Source organism: Centropristis striata, chromosome 13 (assembly GCF_030273125.1).
Source record: "Centropristis striata isolate RG_2023a ecotype Rhode Island chromosome 13, C.striata_1.0, whole genome shotgun sequence".
In the NCBI taxonomy this organism is placed as follows: Eukaryota; Metazoa; Chordata; class Actinopteri; order Perciformes; family Serranidae; genus Centropristis; species Centropristis striata.
The window spans coordinates 31,712,798-31,739,067 of record NC_081529.1 but is presented as its reverse complement, the minus strand read 5'-3'; the positions used below and the strand labels follow the sequence as shown (position 1 = coordinate 31,739,067).

Genomic DNA, 26,270 nt, shown 5'->3' with positions numbered 1-26,270 from the left:
ACATCTCAGAACTGTTTTACAGATGTGTTCAATTAATATTTCATCTAATTAAAAATTACATTTTAACATGTTGAAATGCCTGATGCGCGCACACACACACACACACACACACACACACACAGTAAAAATTATACAAGCATCACTGTTGCAGCTATTAATAGCACAATGGTTCAATAAAGATAAACAGGTTTATTGCTATCATCTAGTTCTCTTTATTTCTCATATTTGGATGAACAAACAAGCAGTTTTGTCATTGAATATGAAAGAAAAATGTCCAATCCAACCTGTGATATGTACTGTAATCCAGGTTCAGGACGACTATAAAATCATTGAAATTTCAGCATGCTAAACTACTAAAATATAAATCACGGACAAAAAACGTGAAAATATATTGAAGAAGAAAAAAACAGTTAAATCATTAAAAACAAAGAGTCTCTTGGACTTCATAGTGGCCTAATGGCTAAAACATTAAAATCACAATGTTTAAATCTGATTGGGATTGCTGCATGTCATCCCTCTTTCTTTCTCCACGCATTTCTGCCTCTGATCTTTAATCCATTGAAGGCAAAAATGTCCTAACAGAACCAGAAAATCTAAAACCTCGCTACATGTAATTCACCACCACCAAACAACAATAGTACATATAAAAACAGGGATAATAACTTGACAAAACTGGTTGAGACTAAATCCAGAAGCCTCTCCTCTCTAATGCCTGCAGGAACCTTCAGTGGGTGATCAGGCCTCTGCAGTTTCTCTCCACTGAGCAAACCTGAAACATCCACCAGAGAGACAAACACTGAATATTAGTAACAAACAGTAGAGCTGTCATCTCATTTATCCTTTTTGAATGCTTCATGTCACTAAAACATACCTGTGCAGATGTCATGGATGCAGTGCAGCTGTTGGACAAACAACAACAAACAACATATTATCATTTACATAATTCAGAACGGCAAATTAATCAGGACATTATGTCAACATTTTAACAAAGGTTTCACTAAACAAGAGGTTCATCACCTGGGCTTCACATCAGTTCAATGTAGTGCTTCTTCACCATCTCAAGCTCCGCTTGAACATCTAAAAAAGACAGTAATGATAACTTAGTAATGCCATTTTGATATTTATAATTTTTATATCAAATTTGAATTTGATAGATTTCCTTTACCTGGGATCGAGTCACCATCTGTCTTGAGTGACAGCTCCAATGAGTCCTGCATTGTTTTCTCCAGTTTCTCCAGGATCTCCATCTAAATTAGCATAAACTTATCGTCAAATATTGTGTTTGAAGGATAGGGATATTTAGCTTAGCTTAGCTTAGCTGTAACTGATGTGTTAAAACTATTATTTGTTAAAAAAAAACTTCAGGGACTTTGCAGAAATTGTTGAACGAACATTTAAGTTTCACTTCATCTATGGAACCTGCACGTGGTCGAGAGGGCAGATCCTGCCCTCATTATGAGCAAGGCTCACTTCTTCTATTTGTCTATAGGTTAAGACAGCACATCAAGCGGTCTTATTGAAACTTTCCTGAAAATTGGTTAGAACTAAATCAGGGTGCAGCTATTTCAGTAAGAAACATACACAAAGGCCTCAAAAAGGGAACTAATGCCCCGTTCACACGAGGACGGTCTGAACAGAAGACGCAAAAGAGGCGTCGCGTCTTCACTTTTTATTCCTCGTTCAGACGAGCATTTTCGGGAGGAAATCTGCGTGCACACGGTGACGCAAAAGTGTGTGAAATTCGATTGTATGCAGCCAGGCGGCATCACTTAAAGCGATAAGAGCATCTTTCGGCATGCAGAAGTTTTCACGCCACACATTTTCATCAGCTTCTCCTTCCACAAAGTTCTCCACCATCACTAGATCTTCCCCACCCTTCTCTGTTCACTAATACTATCTCTACATATCCTGTACATTTGGTGGAAAGACTCCTGTAAGTTTATTAGAGCTGCCAGAGCAGCTTGAAGGTTCGACGCATGGAAATAATCCCACATTTGTTTATTTTCCTGTACTGGAGCATGTATGTGACGTAAACACATACGTGACGTGAGCAGATCTGAGCAGAGTTTTGCGTCTTGTCAGTGTAGACGGACACGCTACGGCGGAGCGTATTTAACTATTCCACTTTGGAAGGTGGTTTCAGATTTTTGCGTCTTTAAGCCCCCAAAACGCTGTCACCGTCTAAACGAAAGGCACTTCTGATAAAATATTTTGTCGTTTTCACCCACGAGCGTCCTCGTGTGAACGGGGGCTAAGAAACATAAATAGACACCATAGGCTTCACAAAAAGGGAAGGTGTTAAATATCACGAGGTGTGCAGTATGGGTTGGGAGTGCGGGAGGCTTTAAGAGCCCCAGCTATAACATGTTCAAGATTAACTGAATCCTACATGAATTAACTGTTTAGATGTGAGTTTAGAGAGGTCAGACTGGGCTTTAATGTTAGTAGCTAAATAATATTTTGTATATTTCTCTCTGAGAACAATAGTTGCCTGGAGTGTTTTTCATAGCAAAAGCAGCTTTCCGATGCATATTTCCTTTAAAATTATCCAGCAAAACCCTTCGTGTTTTACTAGATCATCATGTGAGGTTTTAAAATGTGACAAACCTTCAGGTTGACCAGCTGGTTCAACATTTCATTTTTCGCCTTCTCAAACATGATGTTCCCTGAATTATGTACATGTTCCTCAATTGTTCTCCTCATATTGTCCAGTGAGCCGGTTCCTGTAAATTCTGCTGCTCCTGCAGTAAAACAGTTAATTGTTGTCAACTCTTCTGCACAGTTGTGATAAATGTAACTGAGTATTAAAGCTCAGGTTTTACGTCATGATTTTCTTACTTTGATAGCATTCTTGCATGGCTTCCTCGATTGTCCTCATCAGACTGCTGTAGATTATTTTCTTGCGCTCCCGGATGATTTTGTTCAGTTTTGCCTTAATTATTTCTTCCTTTGAAAGAGAAATTAAAACAGGATCAACATATTTTAAAGTAAAATCAAACCATAACAGTTTGACATCCTTTAAAAAAAATTAAAAATGCGGGCCACACCAGAAATAATTGTGTCACTCGGTGAAGTGTTTGAGACTCCAGCGGGAGGTTCAAGCGAAGAGTGTAATGACGCAAATAAAACTAGAATCTAGGCAATTGAATAGCCAATAGGGGGGACGAGAAATTACACCATTGTTTCCAGGGGGTAGAGTTGTTTTTGGAAGGGTGAGCAACAAGTAGCCCACCAATGAGGAATTGTGTAGTAGGACTCTTCTTCGGTCAGGACCATAGACACAGGTTTATTGTCTTCTGTATGAGATTAAACTCTGCTGTATCAAACTCTTACTTTACCAGAAACAAGTAGCCAGGTTAAATCCACATAGTTAAAAATGCACCAAAGGGGCTGCTGGTGGCGTTGCTCTTGGTACCATCTTTCTTCCTCTTTCCCTTGACCATGACGACTTACTCAATTCCGGTTCGAGTGTCAACTCGAAGATACTTCAGACCACGCTCAGGCCACCGTACTTATACACCTCCTTATACACCTTGTGCAGCCCGCTCGCTCAAAACACACTCAGCACCTTGTTGAGGGTGGACTCTGGAACTGCCAGTCTGCATGCTGTAAGACTGAGTTCATCTCTGGCTTTGCTGCTCAGCAATCACTGGACTTTCTTGGACTCACTGAGCCGTGGTTAACACCAACCAACTATTCCTCTCCTGCAGCTCTTTCTGCTGCCTTCTCCTTTTCTCACATGGTGGAGGGTGGAGGAACAGGTCTTCTCATAAACCGCAATTGGAAGTTCTCCCTACATCCACTGTGACAGTTTTCCCCAAAGTTCTTCGAATTCCATGCTGTCACCATAACTTCTCCCTCACCAATAACCATTGTTGTTCTCTACCGCTCACCTGGTCCTTTGCATTTACATTTAGTCATTTAGCAGACGCTTTTATCCAAAGCGACTTACAGGAAGAAAGGGGAACAATCAAGGTATAGTGCAATAAGAGCCATTAGTGCAGCAATAAGTGCTAGTGATGATTCGTTAAGGGGAATTGTCTAGTGGTGCTCGGAGAGAAAATGCTCTCTGAAGAGCTGGGTCTTCAGGAGTTAGGGACGCCTGTGCTCTAGTAGGAACTGGTAGTGCGTTCCGCCAATGGGGAACAAGAAATGCAAAAAGTTTGGATTGGCTTGGGCGGACAGGTGGCAGAGCCAGGCGACTCCTTTTCTAACTTCCCTGAAGATGGCCCACCACTTGTTTGAGAAGTCAGCTTACTTACTTCTTCTACTCTCGTCCTTCGCTCTTCTGCTCACTCAATCACCACCTACTCACAAAACCGGCAACCACCATGATCTCATATTCACCAGGAGCGGCTCTACCACCAATCTCTCTGTAACTCCACTTCATGTCTCTGACAACTACTTCATCAATTTCTCGCTCCCACTCTCCGTATTGGACTGTCTGCCCCCACCGATAGATACCAGTTCGCCGCAACATTCTCGCTCTCTCTGCCCCTGCTCTGGCCTCATCCGTTCTTCTTCCCTTCCTTCATCTGACTCATTCTCACTTCTGCAGCCCAACTCTGCAACCGACACTCTCTACCCTCTCCTCCTCTCTTGACTCGCTCTGTCCTCTCACTCCTCGGAAAGTGTGCAAGTCCTCCCCTGCTCCTTGGTTGTCGGACTCTGTGCGCACCACTAGAGCTCCCCTAAGGGCATCAGAAAGGAAGTGGCAGAAATCTAAACACCCTGAGGACCTATGCAACTACCAATCTCTTTTTGCTGCATTCTCGTCCTTGATCTCCGCTGAAAAAAGGTCTTTCTATCAGACTAAGATTCAATCCTCATTTTCCAACCCGAAGAAGCCCCTCCTCCTTCCTCCCTCCTATTGAGCCATTTTGTCAACTACTTCCTGAAAAATATTGAGGACATACGCTCTTCATTTACCCTTCCAGCAACTTGCCTCTCCTCTTTCCTTGTCATCATCTCCCACTCTCTCAGCATTCACTCCACTGTCTCCTCAAGTGCTCAGCCTTGTAAACTCTGCCCGTCCTACCACTTGTCAGCTGGATCCCATTCCTTCCCACCTGTTCCAGTCTACTGCTTCCTTCCGTTCCTCTCCCATCTAATAAACATTTCCTTGACTACTGGCTGCTTTCCTAACTCTCTGAAGGAAGCAACTCTGGAACAGGCCATCTTCACTCAACTCTCCTCCAATCTTCTCCAATCAACAGAGACTGCCCTTCTCGCTGTGACTGGACAATGCGAAAGCAGCCTCTCTCTCAACTATGCTGGTTCTACTTGACCTTTCTGCGGCTTTCGATACTGTTGATCACCAGATCCTCATCTCCACCCTTCACCACCTTGGAGTATCTGGCTCTGCCCTCTCTCTACTCAAGTCCTATCTCAAGGACTGCACCTTTCGTGTGACTTGGAAGGGTTCTGTGTCAGAACCCTGTCCACTCATCACCAGGGTCCCTCAAGGCTCTGTCCTTGGTCCGCTCCTTTTCTCGATATACACCACCTTCCTCAGCTCTCTCATCCACTCGCATGGCGTCTCCTACCATAGCCATGCCGACGACACCCAGCCAATCCTTTCATTTCCTCAGTCCGAAACACAGGCAGCAGCACGTATCTCCGCATGTCTGGCCGACATCTCCCAGTGGATGTCCTCACACCACCTCAAACTCGACCTAGATAAGACCTCCACATCACTGTCGAGAACACAGTGGTTGCTTCCACGAGACCGCTAAAAACCTTGGCGTGACTCTCGACAACCAACTGCCCTTAATGCAAACATTACCGCTACCACCAGATCCTGCAGATTCTTGCTGCATAATATCAGAAGAATCCGCCCGTTTCTCACTCAGAAGGCAGCTCAGGTCCTTGTCCAGGCACTGGTCATCTCACGCCTGGACTACTGCAACTCCCTCATGGCAGGTCTGCCTGCCAAAGCCATCCAGCCTCTGCAACTTATCCAGAATGCAGCTGCTCGATTGGTCTTCAATCTTCCCAAATTTTCACACACAACACCACTCCTCCGCTCCCTCCACTGGTTACCGGTGGGTGCGCAGATACGCTTCAAGACTCTCACTCTGGCGTACTCCGCTGCTAATGGTTCAGGTCCTGCTTACATACAGGATCTTGTCAAACCCTACACTTCTGCCCATCCTCTCCGATCTGCATCAGCCAAACAGCTGGCAACTACCACCCTGCATGGATCAACTCGCCTCAAAACCACTTCCCGACTCTTCTCTGTCCTGGCACCCAAATGGTGAAACGAGCTCTCTAATGCTAACCCTTCGGCTTTAGTTTCCCTGATCTGGACAAACAGTTGAAAAATAGAGTTATGAATAGGATAGTACCATTCTAATCTTACCTCTGTGCTGAGAAATGTCAGTTGCAGTTCAACATCTTTGAATTTTTGCCCCTCTCCCATCATCCTCTTTGTGCCAAGTGAAAACTTGTTGATGATCCCATTAAATGGTTCACTTTTTCCTTCATTTCTGAAACATAAAAAGCAAAATTTCGCTCAATTTCGATTTAATATAATTTGTTTATATGTATTATTTAACACAACTGTAACTGTAGGCTTTAGCATAACATTTGTTACTTCTTTTCCATAGTAAAAACACTGGGTTTTTTGTCTTCAACAAGAAATTTCTTACGGGAAGGTCTTCTTGAATTCCTCATCAATGCTGTTAGTCAGACATGAAGCCAACTTCATGTTCAGGTTGATTTCTTTCTTTCCTTTTGGTTTGTGTATGCCGCCGTTATGAACTATACACTTCAATGTCCTGTGAAAACCTTTATCCTTCTTCCTAGGCTAAAACAAGAAAGAAAGACAACAGATGTAGTGTAATACAGTTAACAGATTCACATGAAGGGCAAACTTGGTTGCTTTGATATCATTACGAAAATACATACAGGATGTAAGACCGACTTTAAATTTCTTTCCCATGAACTTTTGGAGTTTTCGACACCCTCACTGAGGCATCTTTCAAAAGACCTGTGAGTCTTTTCCATGGATTTTCTGACAATATAAAGTTCATTCTTCATCTTTTCTTCAAGTTCTGTGCACACATCTGTCTTGTCAGCCTGAAATGAAACGCAACACATTCAGGATTTAAAGCAATGAAACTAGGCTGCTCAATATGATGCTTGTGCTGCTTCTAAAGCAAAAAAAAAAAAGGAAAAAAAGAAAAATCAGGGAATCAATTCCCTGAAATTTCTTTGGAGTTGTTCATAGTCTCTCTTTGACTTTATCATGTTTTCACTGAATTTGAGCACAGTTTATTTCTGTTGTCTTATTTTGCTATGAATATCATTATATTCTCTCAATATTAATAACAAAGACGATGAAGTGTTATTTCTTGATCTTACCCCTTGTCTACGACTGGCCCCTTGAATCAGAGAGAGAATCCCAAGAGATCCAGACACATAGTTTAATGTCTCTGAGTGACAGTCGTTGAGATCTTGCAGAATGTCCTGAAGTTTGGGTATCTCTATAAAAAAAAAATGCAGCTTGCATTTCACATATTTAAGCTACACACTGAATTTTAAATGGAAAATATTTAATTAAAAAAATTTAAGCTTTACATTTAAGTGCTCATTGACACCTCAACTTACCAGTGTCATCTGCGTCTAGATGTTTCTTTTTTAGAAACTCTTTGGCGCTCACTGTGAACACTTCGAAACATTCATCACTGAAATGTTTCTGGAAAAAAAAATTTTTTTAGGAAGGATTGCTGGTGTCGAACATCATTGTGCTATATTTTCGGTCCCTTGATAAAACTCACCTTAACCTGGTTTAGTTTGCTGAATTTTTGTTTCACTTGTTCCTTGGCTTGATTGTTTCTTTTAAATATGAGATCACGAACACCAGCTGCTGACCTGTAAGAAAAGGTTTGTATTAAGTGGCGCCTCAGACAGTATTTGAAACAGTGAAACCACAAATCTGAACATTTTTTTGCAGACTTCTCTCCTCTGTTACTAACTACTACACTTTGGCCTCCAATCATGCCGCTTCGAGGCCCTGGAGTACCAGCTGGGCTGAAGGTCTTCTATGGGACATTCCTCTATGGGTGCAGTCCAAGAGGCTGGCCCTTCGAGATACAGAAGTTAATCAATCCAGTGGCAGTGAGGTTCAATCTCCCCAGGTCCATGCGCACCCCCACCACCTTCCACGTGTCCAAGATCAAGCCGGCCCGAGAGCACCCTGATCCCCAACAATGAACCTCCTCCACCGCCGCGACTCATTGATGGAGATGCTGCCTAAACAGGCCCCAAGGCAGAGGGAGGGGCCTCCAATACCTGATGGACTGGGAGGGCTACAGGCCAGAGGAGAGGTCCTGGGTTCCTGAGAGGTATATTCTGAACCATCATCTTTTCCAAGAGTTCCACCCGTAATGAGTAATAGTGAGTATGAGTACTAACCAGTGGCGTTTCCTCCCCTCTCACCTGAGCGCACAGAAGCTCTTCTCGGATTGAAGCTTCCCCTCTCAGCCTGAAGTGAACTGTGTTTTCTGAGACTGTGTTTCAAAGAACTTTGCTTACTGTCTGCCTGCCTGAGCATGCTGCATTTGGGTCCATACCCGACCCGTTACATCATGTAAATGCAATGTCCCAAATATGATCACAACCAGGACATTAATGTGCATGGGATTGCAATTATACATTAATATTCCCAAAGCATTATAGTCAATGTAGTTCAAAATCTTAAAGACAGAGCATATGCAAAATACAAGTAAGACAAAGAATGACAAAAATAAATAGTTTAAAACTTTTTTCATACTTAAATATACTAATACTAAATATTCTTTTGACATAACAGAGGCTCAGAGGGTCTCGACATTTTTTGGTTGATTTTGTGGGGGTGCAGTTGCAACAATTTCTTTGAGGGTTCGCCCAAAGCATGAGACTTTGAATATTCATGCCCCTGAAGTAGTTATTAGGGCCTCGGGGCAATCGCACCGAGCACTGGTCCCATACAGCAATAGTAGTAATAATATAATAATATATTATATTGAAATAATATAATAATATATTGAAATGAATGAGACAGCCGACAAAAAATGAAAAAGAACAATAATTGGAGATTTTTAAACGTCTACCTCTCCGGCATAATTTCACCTAGAGACTCCATTTGAACTTTAAACAGTAGACACAAGTCTTGTGTATTGGTGTATTAATCCACGTTTCGATAGGTCATATAGTTTTTTATCAATCCCTGTTCAATGACCATGATCATTTCTGGAGAAATTTATAATTATAATGGGTGTGTATTGCTCGGAATGTTCGTGTCACAGTGTGTGACATCATCGCCAGAGTGTAGAGGGAGAGAAAAAATTGTATTTTTAATTTATACATAGAAATGTAGGAAAATTTGCCTTCTCACTCACAATCCTCTGGTAAAGCTGTCAGAGTTATTGTTTGGGCGTAGGACGCACAGATGTGCCACCAACACCACCAACAGCCTCATTGGGTCCCATATTAAAAACGCAGGAAGACTTCGGAAAAAAGAAAGATGGAAGAGTTTTTTTAGATGGCTCTAACAAAGCTATTTTTTAATTTTTCTTTAAAAAAATCATATGTAGACGTTCAGGAAGAACTCGGGACGCTCAAAGTGAAGTCGGATCAATGATAGGTATTATGGTTTTGCCAAAAATGCTTTCTGTTTGAGGCCAGAAATTCCAGTCCACCTCTGGCTGCTGTCACTCTTTCATTATTCATCATTGCTTTGATCTGATTGCCTTTGATCTTTGATGTGATTACAGTTACAGATACACACAGACACATGCGCGGAAGCACGCACACTCCTCACACATGCATACACATGCTTCAAACACACACATGCACGCACGCACACACGCACACACGCACACACACACACACACACACACATTTTGAGATTAAAGGGCATAGTTTGAAATCTCTGAAGAATCTCATCATAGTGTACACACACCGGCAGTAGTCCCCGTGGCCCTTTCAAAATTTCCCCAGAGGAAATTTTCTAGTATGTACTTGTACTTGTGTTTATGAGCTCCTGGGCCCTGTATGACTCAGTGTCTATTCTGGATGTTATTTAACTTTCTACTTTTGGCATCTTAAATCACTTACTGATCATCCCAGTCAATATTATCTGACTTGGTGCAGATGAAGTGAATATGCTGACACTCGCCACCATTTCCCATGTGGTTGCTGGCACTTTCCAGGATCTCCCAGGCTTCCTTCTCTGCTGCTGCTCGATTAATGTCAGTCACGACCCACACAGTAGAGCAACTTTCAACAACCTGGAGGGAAATGATAGCAAGTTCGTAATGAAAAATCTATCAACAGCTTTGTAAAAACATTACTTTACAGTTACCAAATAAAACAAGACACAATAGACAGCATTGCATGTGAATAAATTACCCCTTTCCACATCTTGTCTCTGCTCTTGTTACAGTCCCCATTTCCAGGAAGATCCGCAAGTGTGACGTGCTGGAGAAAATCATTATCTGGCACCCTCACAGTCACACACTTCACCAGTGGCCAGTACCACCTCTTTACTCCTTTCGCTTCTCCGTCTTTTGAGTCACTTCTTGTGTATTTGACAAATTTCGCAGAGAGCTCTTTAGCCTGCAATGAACAATAACATCAGATGAACTAGGCTTGACTATAGACTTGATGTTATATTTTAAGAAAAAAAAAATAATGTGACAAGACTAAATAAATGTGGGCCAAGTACTGATCCTTGTGGTACTCCACAGGTTACACTTATTTATTTATTTATTTTATTTATTACTATATTTCTATAGCACCTTTCAAAATCAGGGTTACAAGGTGCTTTACAAAGTACATTATCACGGAGGCAATACAACAGTTAAAACAAAAATAACAGAACATCATCAAAAACAGTGAACAAGCAAAAACAATAGGATACAAAATTAAAATATGTGTAAGACGTTAGAAATCATTGCACAAATGCCAGTCTGTACAAGTGGGTTTTTAAAAGTTTTTTAAAATGATACACAGACTCAGCTGCCCTGATACTGAGGGGGAGCTTGTTCCACAGCGTTGGAGCTAAGACAGTAAAGGCGTGATCTACCTTTGTCTTGAGCCTAGACCGTGGGACGCTTAACAGTATCTGATTTTGAGATCTGAGGGATCTCGGTGCAGAGTAGGGGGTTAAGAGTTCTGAAATATAAAGTGGAGCTAGACCATGGAGAGATTTATAGGTAATAAAGAGGATTTTAAACTGAATTCTGTAACGGATGGGGAGCCAATGTAATGCTGCGAGGACTGGAGTGATGTGTTCTCTGCGTCGGGTGTTTGTGAGAAGTCTTGCTGCTGCATTCTGTACCAATTGTAGTCTATTAATTGCTGCATCATTTATACAGGTGAACAATGAATTGCAATAGTCCATGCGGGAAAAAATAAGAGTGTGGATGAGCTGTTCAAGTATGTTTCTGGGGAGCATTGGTTTGACTTTGGTGATGTTTCTAATTTGTATGTAGCAAGACTGAACAAGGCTTTTAATGTGCTGATTGAAGTTGAGCTGTTGGTCAAATATGACTCCCAGGTTCCGAGCTGACTGTGTTGTGTTAATTGTTAGAGGACCAAGGTGAGGGGAAACACTGTTAGAAATATGATCAGGGCCGATAACCAGGACTTCCATTTTATCTGTATTGAGTTGTAGGAAATTGGAAGCCATCCAGTCCTTAATGGCAGCGAGGCAGCAGAATGGAATTTTTTTGAGGCAGTTGCATTAATTTTGAAACTGTTAATCATAATAGTGACTTTTATAACTGCACAAAAGAGGTTTGTTGCACAATAAATAAAAACAAAACAAAATAAAGACAATATTCATCATGGTTTTCCTATGAGGGGTACATTTGAGATGGGTTTCTAGTTGGGGACAGATCAAGCCAGCTCTTTTTTTAATCTTTACATACTGATTTTACTTTTACATGATATGTTTAACTACCGTAGAACTAAAACAACCTGACATGGCTAAGCTGGTGTAAATAACATAAACCTCAATAACCCAGAATTCAAAACGTTTAACTGTCAGACAGACAAGAATGTTTCACTGAAGTGATATATGATGTTTCTTTTACTTACTGTTTCACATGTCAAAATCTTGCTCTTGGAATGGAGAAATTCTGGGATTTCTTTGAAATGTTTGTATTCCATGAGATTTTCCGCAGATTTGTTTCTCCATTCCTCTCCATACAGAGCTGACAGCTTTTCAACGGTGTCACAATAATCCTCGTCATTCTCCTGATCTGCGTTATCCTCGAGGAAATTCAGCAAGGTCCACAACTCATCTTTCCACTCCTAAAAAAGGAAATTATTTAAGTTATTAAAATTAAATTGTACATTGTTAGCTCAACAACAATATATTTTTGTAGCTATATCATAACTTTTTAAATAGCCTCAAGTAAACCATAATATTCAGCTCATTTTACCTCTTTTGTGATGAACTCAATGTGTGCCTCGTACTTCATGTTGTGCCTGTTAGCCTCGACTTTAATCATGACTGAAGTACATGCACTGACACTTCCAGATGGCAAGAGATTCTTCACTCCAATGATTGCATTTATCAAAGAGCTCTTCCCAGCCCCGGTTTTACCAAAGACACCAACCAGCTCCCTCTTGTCTGTCTCCAAATCACGGATGCTTTGCCTGTTTTACAAGAGTTTAAATCTGAGTTATTTGATTCATTTGGAAAATACACAACTAAAAATGACTCCATCTAACAGCCTACTCAAGCATAATGTAACTTTAGTAAGAATTATTTGCTAAAAAATAAAGGTAAACTAAGTAATCTCAATACTAACTTGAGGAAGTTGTTGAGCTTGTTGTCTTGGTTAGGCAGTTTTTTCTGGACACATCTCATGATGGTTTTCACATCAGACAGTATGATTCCTTCTGTCAGAATAAAAGAAAGCAGTAATATACAATAAGGCATGTTGTTATGTAAAAAAGAAAAGAGAAGAATATGTGAGAGGCACTTTCTCCACCAAGTTAATTTAGGATGCCTCAGAGTGTTTCATCAAGCTTTTACTAAATGGAAACTTGGTTTCTGGATAAAAAAGGCCACAGTTAAGTTATATCTTTAGAACCCTTGTTACTATGGATACCTCATAAATAATGGCATGCGCATCACGTTTGAAGTGTCCTGATAAGATTTTAACAGTCAATGAGAAACTTTTTTCTGTGTCAAAAATATAAAAACAGGCATTTGCGATACAATTAAAATGTCATTTTTTGAAAAAACATTACAGTAAGTTGTATTTATTCAGAAAGTATTATAAATACCTGAGTATGATCCCAGTTTAGTGTCAAGTCGTGGTTTTCGAGTTGGTGACTGCCATTCGTTGGACCGGTCGTGAAGATCCAAGTTTCTCTTTCCTGATTGGATTTTTTAGATGAAGATTGGTCAAAGCAAGACAGCACTACCTTGAAAAAAATACATGAACACTACATGTAATCAATAAGTAATCAGTAAGATACTAAATATCTCACCTTTATCACTTGTGTCACTGGTGGATGCAGAAACCTGTGGATGAACAGGAATATTTGACTCTTAAATTAAAGAAATTGAATTCATGCTCTGTCTTCTAACAGGGTTCAACCAGCTTGACCACAACTTAATTTAATTAACTTCAACTTCATTTATGTTCTCATCCAACCTGGGATGAGCCTCAGAAAACCCTGAAGGTAGAGTCTAAAATAGAATGAACAGCTGATCACATTCAGCATCTTTTTCCCCTCAGTCAACACGCTGTGATCCAATGAGACAATTCCTCATATTCCCCTTTTCGCTTCAGATAAAAGTAATACTCTCTTAACTAGGCAATAACTAGACTAGACAGCTCCACCCACCAGCTCAGCTGCCTGTCACCTAAAGATAAGTGGGCGTCCTACAATTGAATTAAATTCTGCTCTACGCCTTTACAAACCTGTTCCACAACTAAAACACCAACGTGTATCTTATGACACCAGTAAAATGTAGATAATGAAGCTTTTCACCACCACACTTTATCAAAAAAGTTCAAACTGAAATCTGTAGAAAGTCATAGAAGTTCATCACAATACAACAGAGAACATGACTGCCATGTGGAATTTAATAAAACAATTAAACACTTTAAACAGAAAGAAAAGCAAATTATTTGCCACAAGAAACAAATATAATACTCTTTGGTTATTGTAATCTAATTGCCATTATTTCACTGTTGGTTTAGTATTTTATTTTGCCTTCATGTTCCATTGTGTTTCCTGTTTTATTTTGAAACTCCAACGGCAGTCCAACATCTACAAGGCAGCTGCAGATCACAAGAGGACACCTGCCCCACATTACATGCTGGACCTGCACTGTCATGATTTCACTGTCTGTTTAATTTTTTATTATGCCTTCATCTTCCATGTCTTGTGTTTCCTGTTTTATTTTAACCCCTGTCTCTAGCTGTATCCCAAAGTCAATGAAGGATCCTCAAGCGGCTGAATTTGAAGGATTCTACGTCATCGACAGCTGAAGGTCTGTCCCAATGTCCAGGATCCTCCAGAGGGCAGAGTCCTTCTTCTGCCCAAATTCAAAGGGTGCATGTGTGTATCCTCCTGTATCATATGTGCTCTGACTACCCATAATGCTTTGCACACATTGGTCTACGATCTAGAAACAGCAACGCCGGTGGAGCAATATGCATTTAAATATATAAGTATTTTCAGTTTACACTGAATGTTATTACATAACTTACAAAAGCAAGTCAAGCAAAAACATATACATTAACAAATGCCGGAATATTTAGCTAAAAGATAATAAACATCATCTTGATACATTGCCGGTTAAGTTAATTAATACCATCTCAGTCGCTAAAGGTATTGTTAATTCATTTATATGCATCAGATGATAATGTACTATGTGCAAAGTATATTTAGCTATGTCATTCAAAAAATTATACATTTGTTTATTGTGTTAACAGGGACGACAGTCCGCTATAATCCTTTATTGTTATTTATAAATAACTGTTTTTAATCTGCAGCGCTGAATTTAAGCAGGGCATCTATGGCGTCATTTTAGTGCCAAAATCCACGCGCGTAAAAACATGATCAGCGCGCATAAAGACCACTCTCAGCGCGCTCGTGGTCTCTGTTTATACGCTCGTTGTCACTTTCTGCGCGCTCGCGGTCACTCTCTGCGCGCTCGCGGTCTCTGTTTACACGCTCGCGGTCACTCTCTGCGCGCGTGTATATATATATATATATATATATATATATATATATATATATATATATATGCCCTGTCTGGGCCAACACCTAGAAACAGTGAGGATTGTTGTTATTATCGCCTTAATATTCAGACAGATATACAGTGCTAGCCTATAACAGCAGTGGCTACGTTTAAAGTTGCTACGAAAAATTGCTGACCCAATACATAACATTCTCATAACCTTCTGTTATAGTGGTCTGATCACAGTGGAGGAGACCTGGCAGTTTCCTGAGGGAAAAAAAACATTTTCATGGGGCTATCATGGCTGAGCAAGTAAGTCACACAGTTAGCCTATCTCTCAGAATTCATTTTGATATCATTTGATTTTATGCCGGGACCAGTGGGGTAGTAGGATTTTTTTTAGTGGGAGGTATGTTTATGAGTTTCACATAAGTTGTAACAATAGGAACTTTTGTTGGGAACCCTTGTTTAGCTTCGGTTTTCACACGGACATTTTTGAGTGTGACACCACCTAAGTGACGAGACGGAGAAGGCTCTGATCTGAGACAGTAGGCGTTTAAAGTGACAAATCAAAAAGGAGGGGGGTTGCGGGGGCCGTCCATTCAATGCCCGCCCCCAAAGTGCCAAAACTCAGCAAAGTCGAGCGAGGAGAAAGCACAGAGAGAGACCGCGAGCGCGCAGAGAGTGACCGCGAGCGTGTAAACAGAGACCGCGAGCGCGCAGAGAGTGACCGCGAGCACGCAGAAAGTGACAACGAGCGTATAAACAGAGACCACGAGCGCGCTGAGAGTGCGCTGAGAGTGGTCTTTATGCACGCTGATCATGTTTTTACGCGCGTGGATTTTGGCACTAAAATGACGCCATAGACATCCAATTACGCAATGACGCACAGCTGCACACTCTGAAGGCTGCTCCATTAGTGCGTTATTACAGTGAGAGGAAGGACTCTTTCCTCGTCTCTGGAGGACCCGACTCTGAAGGAAGGATCCTTGACTTTGGGATACAGCTTCTGTTTCAGGTTCCTGTCTGCCCCGCCCCCCTCCACGTCTGTGTGCACCTGAGCCCTGATTGTGTCTCCCACACCTTTTTCCCATCACTCCCCATTAGCCCTGTATATAACCCCCCTTTGTGTCTTGTCTTTTTGCCAGTTCATTGTTTTTCTTAGATCACTTACCAGTATTCCTCACAGTCATAGTCTTGCCGTTTTTGATACATTGCCTGTCTTTTGGATTCTGCCTTTTTGCCTGTCGTTTTTTGGATACCTTTGTCTATTTTGACTGCCTGCCTGTGGATCGACCTCACCTCAGAATAAATGCCTTTTAATTATTGGAATCTGTTCTTAGTCGTGCATTAAAGTCCTCCTTTCTGTGCCACGTCCCATGACACTAATATCACCTGGTCAGTTCAAATTTAAAAAGTGAAAATGTCTCTCTGTCTCTTGTCTTTCATTTCAACAGTCCACCCCAACACAGGCATTTAGATTCAGAGATATAAATTATTCCTACTACAACCATCAACACTACAACTACTCATAATAATAAATAATAAACAATAATTATTATAATAATAATCATGTTAAGAGCAGCAATAAGCCTATGAAACAGATGGTGCCTTGAATACATTTAACTGTGTTAAACTTTATTCAACTTACTTGAGCAGAGGAATAACCTGTTTCTGGATCTGTTGTGTTTTGTTCTTCCTAGTGACAAAAAGGAAATAGTTACAAATCAAAAATAGTTAAGAAATGTTAAAATTCTAATAAATGCTATTGATGTCAATGACATTTGAGTAGTATTTGTTTTTGTTTTGTAATTGTCTTCACAGTGCAAAACTTTACCTTCAACAACTGGAATTTCTTTCTGAATATTGCACTTGGTCCCACTTTGAGATCAAACCAGAGATATCTTGATCATAGAGACTATAAAGAGCTTCCTCATTCCTCATAACTCCTCCCATAGTCTGCTTAACCTCCTGTCTTACCTTCTTATATAAATGGTCTCAGTTTCTTATTTATGTTTATGCCTTGGTGTCAGAAATGAGCTACACAGAGAAGCTTGCCTTGGAGTAATTAAATAGTTTGTCACATTTGATAAAGCATCACTTCATTTGGCTGTAGTTTAATCTTGAACAGCACACTTTGTTTTGTCACAATGTTATACATCTAACATCTAACATTTTCTTCACCATAAAGTACTTTCATGTCTTCTACAAAGTGCACAAAGGACTCATGGGCCAGCTGTCGGTCATGTTGGGATATCAATTCTTGTAGCAGAATGTGAATTCCAAACGACAAGTAAAAATAATGGTTCAGATATGTAGACTGCTAGCCTGGGTATACCCACGCTGCCTTGTGCGCTCAATTTCGTTTCGAACTGCAAGGCGGCATGGTGTCCATGGCCGATTTTGGAATCCAATGACAGAACGGGGAGGGACAGCAAGACGATGACGCGTACTATTCGACAGACGGAAGTTTGTAGTTTGCTTACGGATCCAACATGGCTGCAGCAGATGCAAAGCTCTCTTTCAATCTAGCTGTAGACGGTGTTATAGATAGTTTAGAGCCAACGTTTGGCTTTACGCTCCTTTATCACCACCAAAAAGGAGGTTTTAGCCTTGCTTCCAACAGGATTTGGCAAAAGGCTAATCTACCAACTAGCTCCGTTACTGGCTAAGCTAATGGGGGTTAGCGTGCATTCGTAGCGCCCAATAAACGGCTCTGGACGATCGTAAACCACGCCTCCTCTAGGACTGAATGACTAGGTGGTCTCCAGACTATATCTCATTTGTGATATATTCTGGTGTTAGCCAGGCTAGTAGGCTGCAGGATACCAGGCAGAACACTAATAGCATAAAATAAAAGAAAGCCACTCTGATGCTGTCCAATAGTCTCTTCACTTTTGTGATCGGGAGGATCTATGTCTTTTTTCTTAAAACACAAAGACGTGAGTCCATTTGGGAAATCTGTAGGCCTACGTACCAAGGTTTCAGAGAGTGACCCATGAGTCGTTTGGTAACACCATGTAGAACAGAGTGCATGTAGTCAGGTACAAAACCAAAAACAATGTCAAACACAGGAAGTATGGAAAGCAAGGACAATCCTTTTACTCAATTTTTTGGATTATCAGACCTTTGAGCCTGTATCACATTATCCTTAAACATTTAATTTGACCTGGCTACTTGTTTCTGTTCATCATATGGGTAGGACCTCATCACAGCCTTTTTTAACCATCATGCCAGGGTGAAATCCAGGATACTTCTCATTTTGAGCCATCTTAGCTATATATTAATTCCTGTCTCGCATAATGAATCTCTCTGTTTTTAACTTTAAAAATACTCATTTGTTCTTTTAATTTGCCTCAAAATGTTTTACTTGATTAAGATTATCTTTATATTTATCTTTCCCAAAAAAATTGAAACTATTCCTTAAAAAAAAGCACCATTTAAGTGTCATTCTGTTCAGTTTGCATGTCATGAACTAACCAGGTCAGGTCTCAGCTCGTCGTTTGACTTCCGTTTCGTCCTTTCAGTGTCCATCATTCCAGGAGTATCCGCATGCTTTCTTTTAGGCACCTGTAGTGGTGACACATACTTAAATTTAGGATTTGGACTTCCAGTAACGTCATGGTAGGAACAACAGCCTGATTCTCCGTCTGCGGGAAAAAAACGTTAAAAAAACTAGCCAAATCAGTGTTTTAACTCTAAGAAAAGAGGTGGAAAAGAAAGAAAAAGCGGTTAAAAAAGACGAGAAACGAACAGACACTGCTTCACCTAAAGATTCCATGCTATGATTTTGGTTTAAAATATTTGGTCATTTTGGAGATTTCTGTATTTTCAGCGATTGGATGAAGAGCACTTCTGTTCTACAAACTGCTGAGAAACCTCAATATTGTCAATAAACCTAGGAAAGCTGCACATCCTCTGAATGCTCCAGGTCTCTAGTTTATGGTTGTAAAGTTTCATGAGGCTGTGATTATCCTCCGATGCTGCTATGAAGTGGCTACTACTGATGACTAACCCACTAACCCAATATCCCACATGAAGAGAACTGGACTCATTGAATCCACAAGAGTCTCAGCTTTACACTGATACCCAGTTTATGTCATTCAGCCTGTTTAGGGACCTCAGTGTGCACAAATATTCACATACAACACCCCTCCTCCGCTCCCTCCACTGGCTACTGGTGGCGGATACGCTTCAACACTCTAGCTCTGGCGTACTCTGCGGTTCAGGTCCTACTTACATCCAGGACCTTGTCAAACTCTACACCCCTGCCCGTCCTCTACGCTCTGCATCAGCCTAGACATCTTCCGCCACAGGCTGAAGACCTACCTCTTCCAACAATATCTCGGTTAAGTCATGGTCACCTAACATATATATTTAAAAAAAATCAAAAAAAGCTCTTATTCTTTTCTCTTCTTCTTTTCTTCTTTAACATATAGCACTCCTTTAGCGATGACAGTTAGCTGTTATAGTTATGTACTTACTTGATTCCTGTGGTCTATGTCTAGTACCATCAGGTTGAATGCACTTATTGTAAGTCGCTTTGGACAAAAGCGTCAGCTAAATGACATGTAATACAGTAGGCGGAAATAACAAATTTGTGCTACATGAGTAAAACTATGTTGTTTTTGCCTTAAACTGCATGTTATCAGCATAAAGTTGGCATGTGTGTAAAGAGGAGACTTGTTGGATTATTTTCATTGAGATAGCATGACGTCAGAGGTCACATGACCGCTTCTATAGATTCCTTACATCTTCTACTTTCATATGATATCAGTATCTTCAGTATATTCCTAAAGCCTGCTACGCCCTCCGGAAGAAATTTTTTTTAAATAAAGGAAATTGCATTCACGCTCACTCATTTGTTCTTTTAATTTGCCTCAAAATGTTTTACTTGATTAAGATTATCTTTATATTTATCTTTCCCATCTTTCTTTTAGGCACCTGTAGTGGTGACACATATTTAAATTTAAGCTTGACCACACAACTTAAAATTCACACTGAAGTTTCCATTTATGTCTTTTATGCCTTGCAAAACCCTAGAAGTGGAGTCCAAAAAAGGACGAACAGGTGTAATATAATAATACAAATAAAAATAATGATAATGTTTAGAGCAACAATTACAACATCTGTACATGAAACAGATGGTGCCTTGTATGAATGAATACAGTGAGTTGTGTGAAACTTTATTCAACTTACTTGAGCAGAGGAATCAACTGTTTCTGGATCTGTTGTCTTTTGTTTCTAGTGACAAAAGGAAATAGTTGCAAATCCATTTTAGTTAAGAAATGTTTAGATTATGGTAAATACTATTGATGTCAATGATATTACTTGTTTTTCTGTTTTACTTTACCTTTAACAACAGGAGGTAGTTTTTGAATTTTGCCCTTGGTCCCACTTTTGGGATCAAATCAGCAATTTCGAGATCACCGAGGCAGAGAAGACTTTCCTCGTCAATGCCCTCATCTGTTAAAAAAAGATTCAGTTGAATTTTAGACAAAATCGCTGCAGAAATCTATCATATAAGGTGTGAAAAACGAGTGAGCTTTTTTTTGAGACATACAAACAAGAATTGCCAGAATTAGTCAGGGCTGATCTCTCCTATTTTTCCTAAAAATGAATCATCAAAATCGTACTGCAGAACTAATATAAATAATAAATACAAACATTATATCATATGGGTGAACAACAAACAGTAGGCTACAGTAATACTTTACCTTTAAATTTGTCTATCCACTCGCTGAAACCCCACTCAGTTAATTTGTTCCGAACAAAATCATCCATGATCAAGAACAGCAACTGGAGGATAAACACAAAAAATGTTCTAATCAACAATGACTATGTGACATTTTTAAACTGTTGTGATCAATAATTAATCTGAATTTTTTTTACAGACAATGGAAGTAACAAAAAAGAAGAAGAAAATAGGAAAAAGGGGTTGCAAGTGTGTCATTGTGTGATAGGCCTACACCTGGTCAGTAACACAGTTCACTCTGGATTTCCACCCTGACTCATCTCATCTGTAAGTCTATTTAGCCTACCTATCTTTAGGAGTTTTAAAGTGAGCTACAAGGTTTGATTTTCCAAGAATATTCAAATAGTTTCCAGCGAATATCAATGTTCAATGTGTATGTGCTGGATGGTGTGGTACCTTATGAAAAGTAAGTGTTTTATGGAGTTGTAGACGTTGTAGCAGTCTGCGTAGTCACAATAAATGAAACACAATAGTTATCAATCAATCTACACATTCCACAACACACCTAATAACCCTTACTCACATTATTCACATCCATCTGTTTGTGCTGCATGTAAACTTATTCCCTCCTATATCTGTGTCTGTATATACACTACCGGTCAAAAGTTTTAGAACACCCCAATTTTTCCATTTTTTAATTGAAATTCAAGCAGTTCACGTCAAATGAACAGCTTGAAATGGTACAAAGGTAAGTGGTGAACTGCCAGAGGTAAATAAAAAAAGGTAAGCTTAACCAAAACTGAAAAATAATGTACATTTCAGAATTATACAAGTAGGCCTTTTTTTTCAGGGAACAAGAAATGGGTTAACAACTTAACTCTATGGAGTCTTGTCCATTTTTGAATTCTTTTCATGTCTTTGTAAGTCATTTTGTGACTTTTAGTGTCTTTTTTTGGTCATTTTGTGTCTTTTTTTAGTCCTTTAGTCCAACATAAAATGTGATTTTGAATCTTTTTTTTACTTTCAAAACACTATCATGCTCAATAAAGAATTTTAAATGTTGCAAATGTGCATTCATTTCAGAGTACACTGAGACATTAAACTGCATCATTTTCAATTAAATTCTGGAAAAGTTGGTGTGTTCTAAAACTTTTGACCAGTAGTGTATGTCTAACCATGTTGAATGATTAAGTTTCTTTTTCTTAAAATAACATAATATTTCTGTGTATCTTTATATCTCAATGATGCATACATCCATGTATTACCCAATATACACTTTATATATTAACACTACGCAAGAGTTTCACACCTCATTCTACATCCCACTTTCACACACAACCTCATTTGGCCATAATTGAAAAATCTACCTAATCTCCCACTATACCAATACATACTTCATAGTTCCTTTTAACGCCGTTGATTTTTTTTTATTTTTTTTTTTAACATGCGCACGTTCTGTGAATATGACCCTAGGCCCGCCCCGTAGTTTGGGAAATCAGTCTGTCACAACTTCTGCCAGGCTTTAGTTTTTCATTTGTCTGTTTCCTATTTTGCCACACTAACTTTCATATCATTTCAGACTCGGCCACTCCCTCCTGCTCTGCGTCACCTGCTGATTTCATTCACCTGGCCTGCCCCACCCCCATACTCACCTGCTCCTCATCTGCCAATCAGTCCCTCAGTACATATACCAGTCCATTTCTCTCAGTTCTTTGCCAGATTGTCTAGTGTGTGAACCTAGCTCTCCAGCATCCTGTTACCCTGTTACCCTGTTTCTGATCGTGCTTGCTCGTGTACTGACCTGCCTGTTTTGGACTTTGTTAGAATAATTTGAATATTATACTTGTTGAAAATGAAATGTTACCGCCTTCCTCTCTTTTTCCTCTTTGTGATTTTTCTCCCAACAGTCATCACAGGTCACTATGCATGCGTTATTCACTAAATCTTGATAATGTCCATCTCTATGCATTTATATTAATCAGGTTATATGATTTTGATACATTGATTGTGTTTGTGTGTTAATATTGATGTAGAAAACTATGATTACTTTAATTACATATATTCCATTTGCTTAAACTAATTAAGATTCTATAATCACAAAAAATAGTATTGTCTGTCTTATATTTTTTAACCTTTAAAAGAACATGTAGATATTGAAGAATAGTTGGCTCTTGTTATATTTCTGTAGGTCATAACAAGGCAGTGTGTCCGTCATAACAAGTTTGTTAGCAGGCCACAAGGCCTTGTTATGGGCAGCAGTGATTGTGTTGCCCAGGTGGCCTGATGTGTGACGGTATGAAAGAAGACTGGCGAATCAGCGATCAAGAGGGCGGGACTTCCTGGAAAAAAATCGACCAGCATGTTTTGTAAACAATTGTAAGGTTATTTTAATGGGTTCCAGGGAGGGAGTCGTGGTTCAGACTTCACGAACTGAAACCCGTCTGTTTGTATTCAGGGACATGAGTTAATTTTGAATCCAGAGATCTCTGTAAAGTGCACATCTTTTGACGTATTGTAATAAAACTTTGTTAAACTGAGAAACTTGTACGTCTCCAGCTCTTCATTTCCCCATCAACGAATGCGCAGAAAAATGGTGAGGTTTTTTCTGTTGGTGACAGATTATCAATTTTCAAGGTTTCCTCATGCAATTTTTCTAACAAACTTTGGACCTTCCCTTTTGCCTGCTCCTTCTGGATTTGTTTGCCACGTGGACTGACTTCCTGGTTTGACCTCTGCTTGTATTAAACGTTTATTCTTCACCTGAACTGTTCCCTGTGTCGTGCTATTGGGTTCTTGCCTGCCATTTTGTGATTCCTGACACAGTCAGCGATGCAGCAGTAACATTGTTGCTGGCAGCAGAAACCACCATAGACATATTAAAGATATGTTTATTTTGTCTATGAATACAACCCTCCGTGAGCTGAATAAATACAGAGCGTATTTTGAATGGCAAGTTCAGCTTCAACGAGCCAAAGTTGAGTTAAGATTGAGTTACCATGGCGACGTCCAGCCTCAGATACAGAGAGACCCCCGCCCCTCACATACATCACACTTCTCACGGTAAATGCAAACTTTATTTATTGTTTGTTTAATTAAATTTTTGTATCAACCCATGTTTATCCCACACAGTAGAAGGGAATGTTTTCGCGAGCCTTTATTGACCCCATGTGGGGTTAAACAGTTACACTGTGTGAAATTATTCACACATATGAATTCAAGAGCAAACTTAAGACGTATCTTTTTAATTCGGCTTTTACTTAAGCCCATTTTAGAGATTTTTCTGCTCATGCATCTTAGTATTATAACATCTTCTCTTTTATTTATTTACTACTATATATATATATATATATATATATATATATATATATATATGGGTCAGTGACAAATAAGGGTTGGCAAGATGTCAAATGGTGTAACCACAAAAAATGATAAATATAAAATACTTCAAAACCTACATTGTATTTAAGTGGACTATTGAGCAGAACATATTCTATATACAACCATTTTTTTCAAAAATTTTGACAAATTATGTAAAAATTTGTTATATACCATAATGTTGCAATGTAAACGTGGATTGTATTTTTTTCTCATTTTAGTTCACATATATTTCCCTGTATATAATCAGATTTTTATGGGGAAAAAATTACTGGTTACACCAACTGACACTGCGTTAGATCACGTCATTAACCCATATATTATCTAATGCTGGATGGTGGGTGTTTGCTTGTTTCTATGTTTTATTATTATTATTATTATTATTATTTTATCCTTTTTTATGTAAAGCACTTTGTGTTGCATCTCTCCTGTATGAAAAGTGCTATACAAATAAAGTCTGATTGATTGAAGTGTGAAGAATCTTATTTAACTGACCAAGGTGCCTATTGCACAATGTGTTGAGCTGTTTAAAACAGTGGATGTTTAGTTAACCTTGACACATGTTAAGTATTACTGAGTCGTTCATCTGTTGTTTCTTGCTGAGGCTTCAGTCTGCCCTGATTTTGCTTTCAGCATATTTTTTTTTTATCTTGCAGTACCTTTGAGGTTATCCTGGACAGTATAAGAGTATTAAAATATCCCTTTAAGGTGGCCTATAGGCTATAACTAAATAAAAATATAAATAAAGGTTAATAAATCATAAATAACTAAAAAATGTGCGAAGAATTTGGGAATTAACTATGGATAATCATGCGATTCAACAATTAAGAGGGAAAAGAACATTATAGGCATCGTTTTTTTTATCTATCAAAACGTGTTTCAATCTCTAAAAAAGAAAAGAAAAACCTTACCTATAAAGTGTAAATGTAAAGATATCTACATTTATATGTAGATCAGTGTTTGTCTTCCGGTTGTGTAGCGAGCGAGAGGAGTCCGTCACAGATCTGCCTCTCGACAGTCAGACCCCACCCAAAAAAGGAAATCGAAACTTACTAAACGACTCAGTCAAAGGCGTGCACAAAGTTACTCCTCCCATAATTAGCTAATAATTATGGGATGATGATGATAATAATCAGATCGCATTACCTTCGTATATAAATATAAAATAATCTCATATATAAATGGTCTTATTTTGTTTTTCCTATTTATGCCTTTGTGTCGGAAATGAGCTACAGAAAAGCTTGCCTTGCATTGAATCTCTCTCTCTCTCTCTCTCTCTCTCTCTCTCTCTTATTTTTATTTTATTGATTTGAATGTTTTATTGACATTTCTGTGCTGCATGTCCTTCTTCGTACAAAGTGTATTTGTATACTGTAGCACATTACCTGAATTTTAGGAATTAAAAACATAATGCTGTCTGAATCTCTAAGACTTAGAAAAGTCTCCTTGTCAATGCTTTCATCTGAAACAGAAAATCACATCCTGATAGACTGAATAAGCACATTTAACATTTAGTGCATAAAGGTGCAGAGATCAGGAACTGACTTCTAGAAGAGTTATGTTAGAGCCCTCATAGTTTAGCTTCAGGATCATAATAATTAATAATTAATGCAGAACAGCTGCAGAAAAGCTTGCCTTGTATTGAATCTCTCTCTCTCTCTCTCTCTCTCTCTGTTACAGCCCTCATAGTTTAGCTTCAGTGTCATAATAATCAATAATTAATTCAGAATGTACAGTACCTTCAAATCTCTGTATGAACTCACTGAAGTCCCACTCAGTTAGTTTTTCAGTCATTTTGTGTCTTTTTTTTGTAATTTTGTGTCTTTTTTGGTAATTTTGTGCCTTTTTTTGGGTCATTTTGTGTCTTTTTTCTGTTATTTTGTGTCTTTTTTTGGGTCATTTTGTGTCTTTTTTCTGTTATTTTGTGTCTTTTTTGGTAATTTTGTGCCTTTTTGGGTCATTTTGTGTCTTTTTTTTAGTCATTTTGTGTCTTTTTTTGGT

The 26,270-nt window shown here is 39.2% G+C and overlaps 1 protein-coding gene across 1 annotated transcript; it reads right to left on the bottom strand.

Annotated features, from left to right (window-relative positions):
• Nucleotides 1–120: 120 nt before the first annotated feature.
• Nucleotides 121–25,341, bottom strand: LOC131982779 (nuclear GTPase SLIP-GC-like). Its single transcript, XM_059347381.1, has 25 exons — nucleotides 25,181–25,341; nucleotides 20,917–20,998; nucleotides 20,553–20,665; nucleotides 20,399–20,443; nucleotides 18,680–18,769; nucleotides 16,851–16,898; nucleotides 13,495–13,528; nucleotides 13,288–13,380; nucleotides 12,807–12,897; nucleotides 12,435–12,651; nucleotides 12,088–12,303; nucleotides 10,396–10,602; nucleotides 10,102–10,274; nucleotides 7,782–7,875; nucleotides 7,612–7,699; nucleotides 7,366–7,487; nucleotides 6,910–7,080; nucleotides 6,651–6,808; nucleotides 6,362–6,488; nucleotides 2,839–2,947; nucleotides 2,608–2,741; nucleotides 1,166–1,247; nucleotides 1,018–1,077; nucleotides 872–899; nucleotides 121–769 (listed from the first exon to the last, which is right to left on the bottom strand). The coding sequence occupies exons 2-23, from the start codon at nucleotides 20,981–20,983 to the stop codon at nucleotides 1,025–1,027; spliced, it is 2,532 nt and encodes an 843-aa protein (XP_059203364.1). The 5' UTR covers nucleotides 20,984–20,998; nucleotides 25,181–25,341; the 3' UTR covers nucleotides 121–769; nucleotides 872–899; nucleotides 1,018–1,024.
• Between the last annotated feature and the right edge of the window lie 929 nt (nucleotides 25,342–26,270).

Excerpts from the sequence above, each read along its gene's own strand:
- LOC131982779 (XM_059347381.1), bottom strand. The coding sequence starts at position 20,983 with ATGGATGATTTTGTTCGGAACAAATTAACTGAGTGGGGTTTCAGCGAG. Across the intron at positions 16,899-18,679 it reads ACGAGCTGAGACCTGACCTG|GAAGAACAAAACACAACAGA; the intron begins GTTAGTTCATGA and ends TTTTGTCACTAG. Across the intron at positions 6,489-6,650 it reads GAATTCAAGAAGACCTTCCC|AAATGAAGGAAAAAGTGAAC; the intron begins GTAAGAAATTTC and ends TTTATGTTTCAG.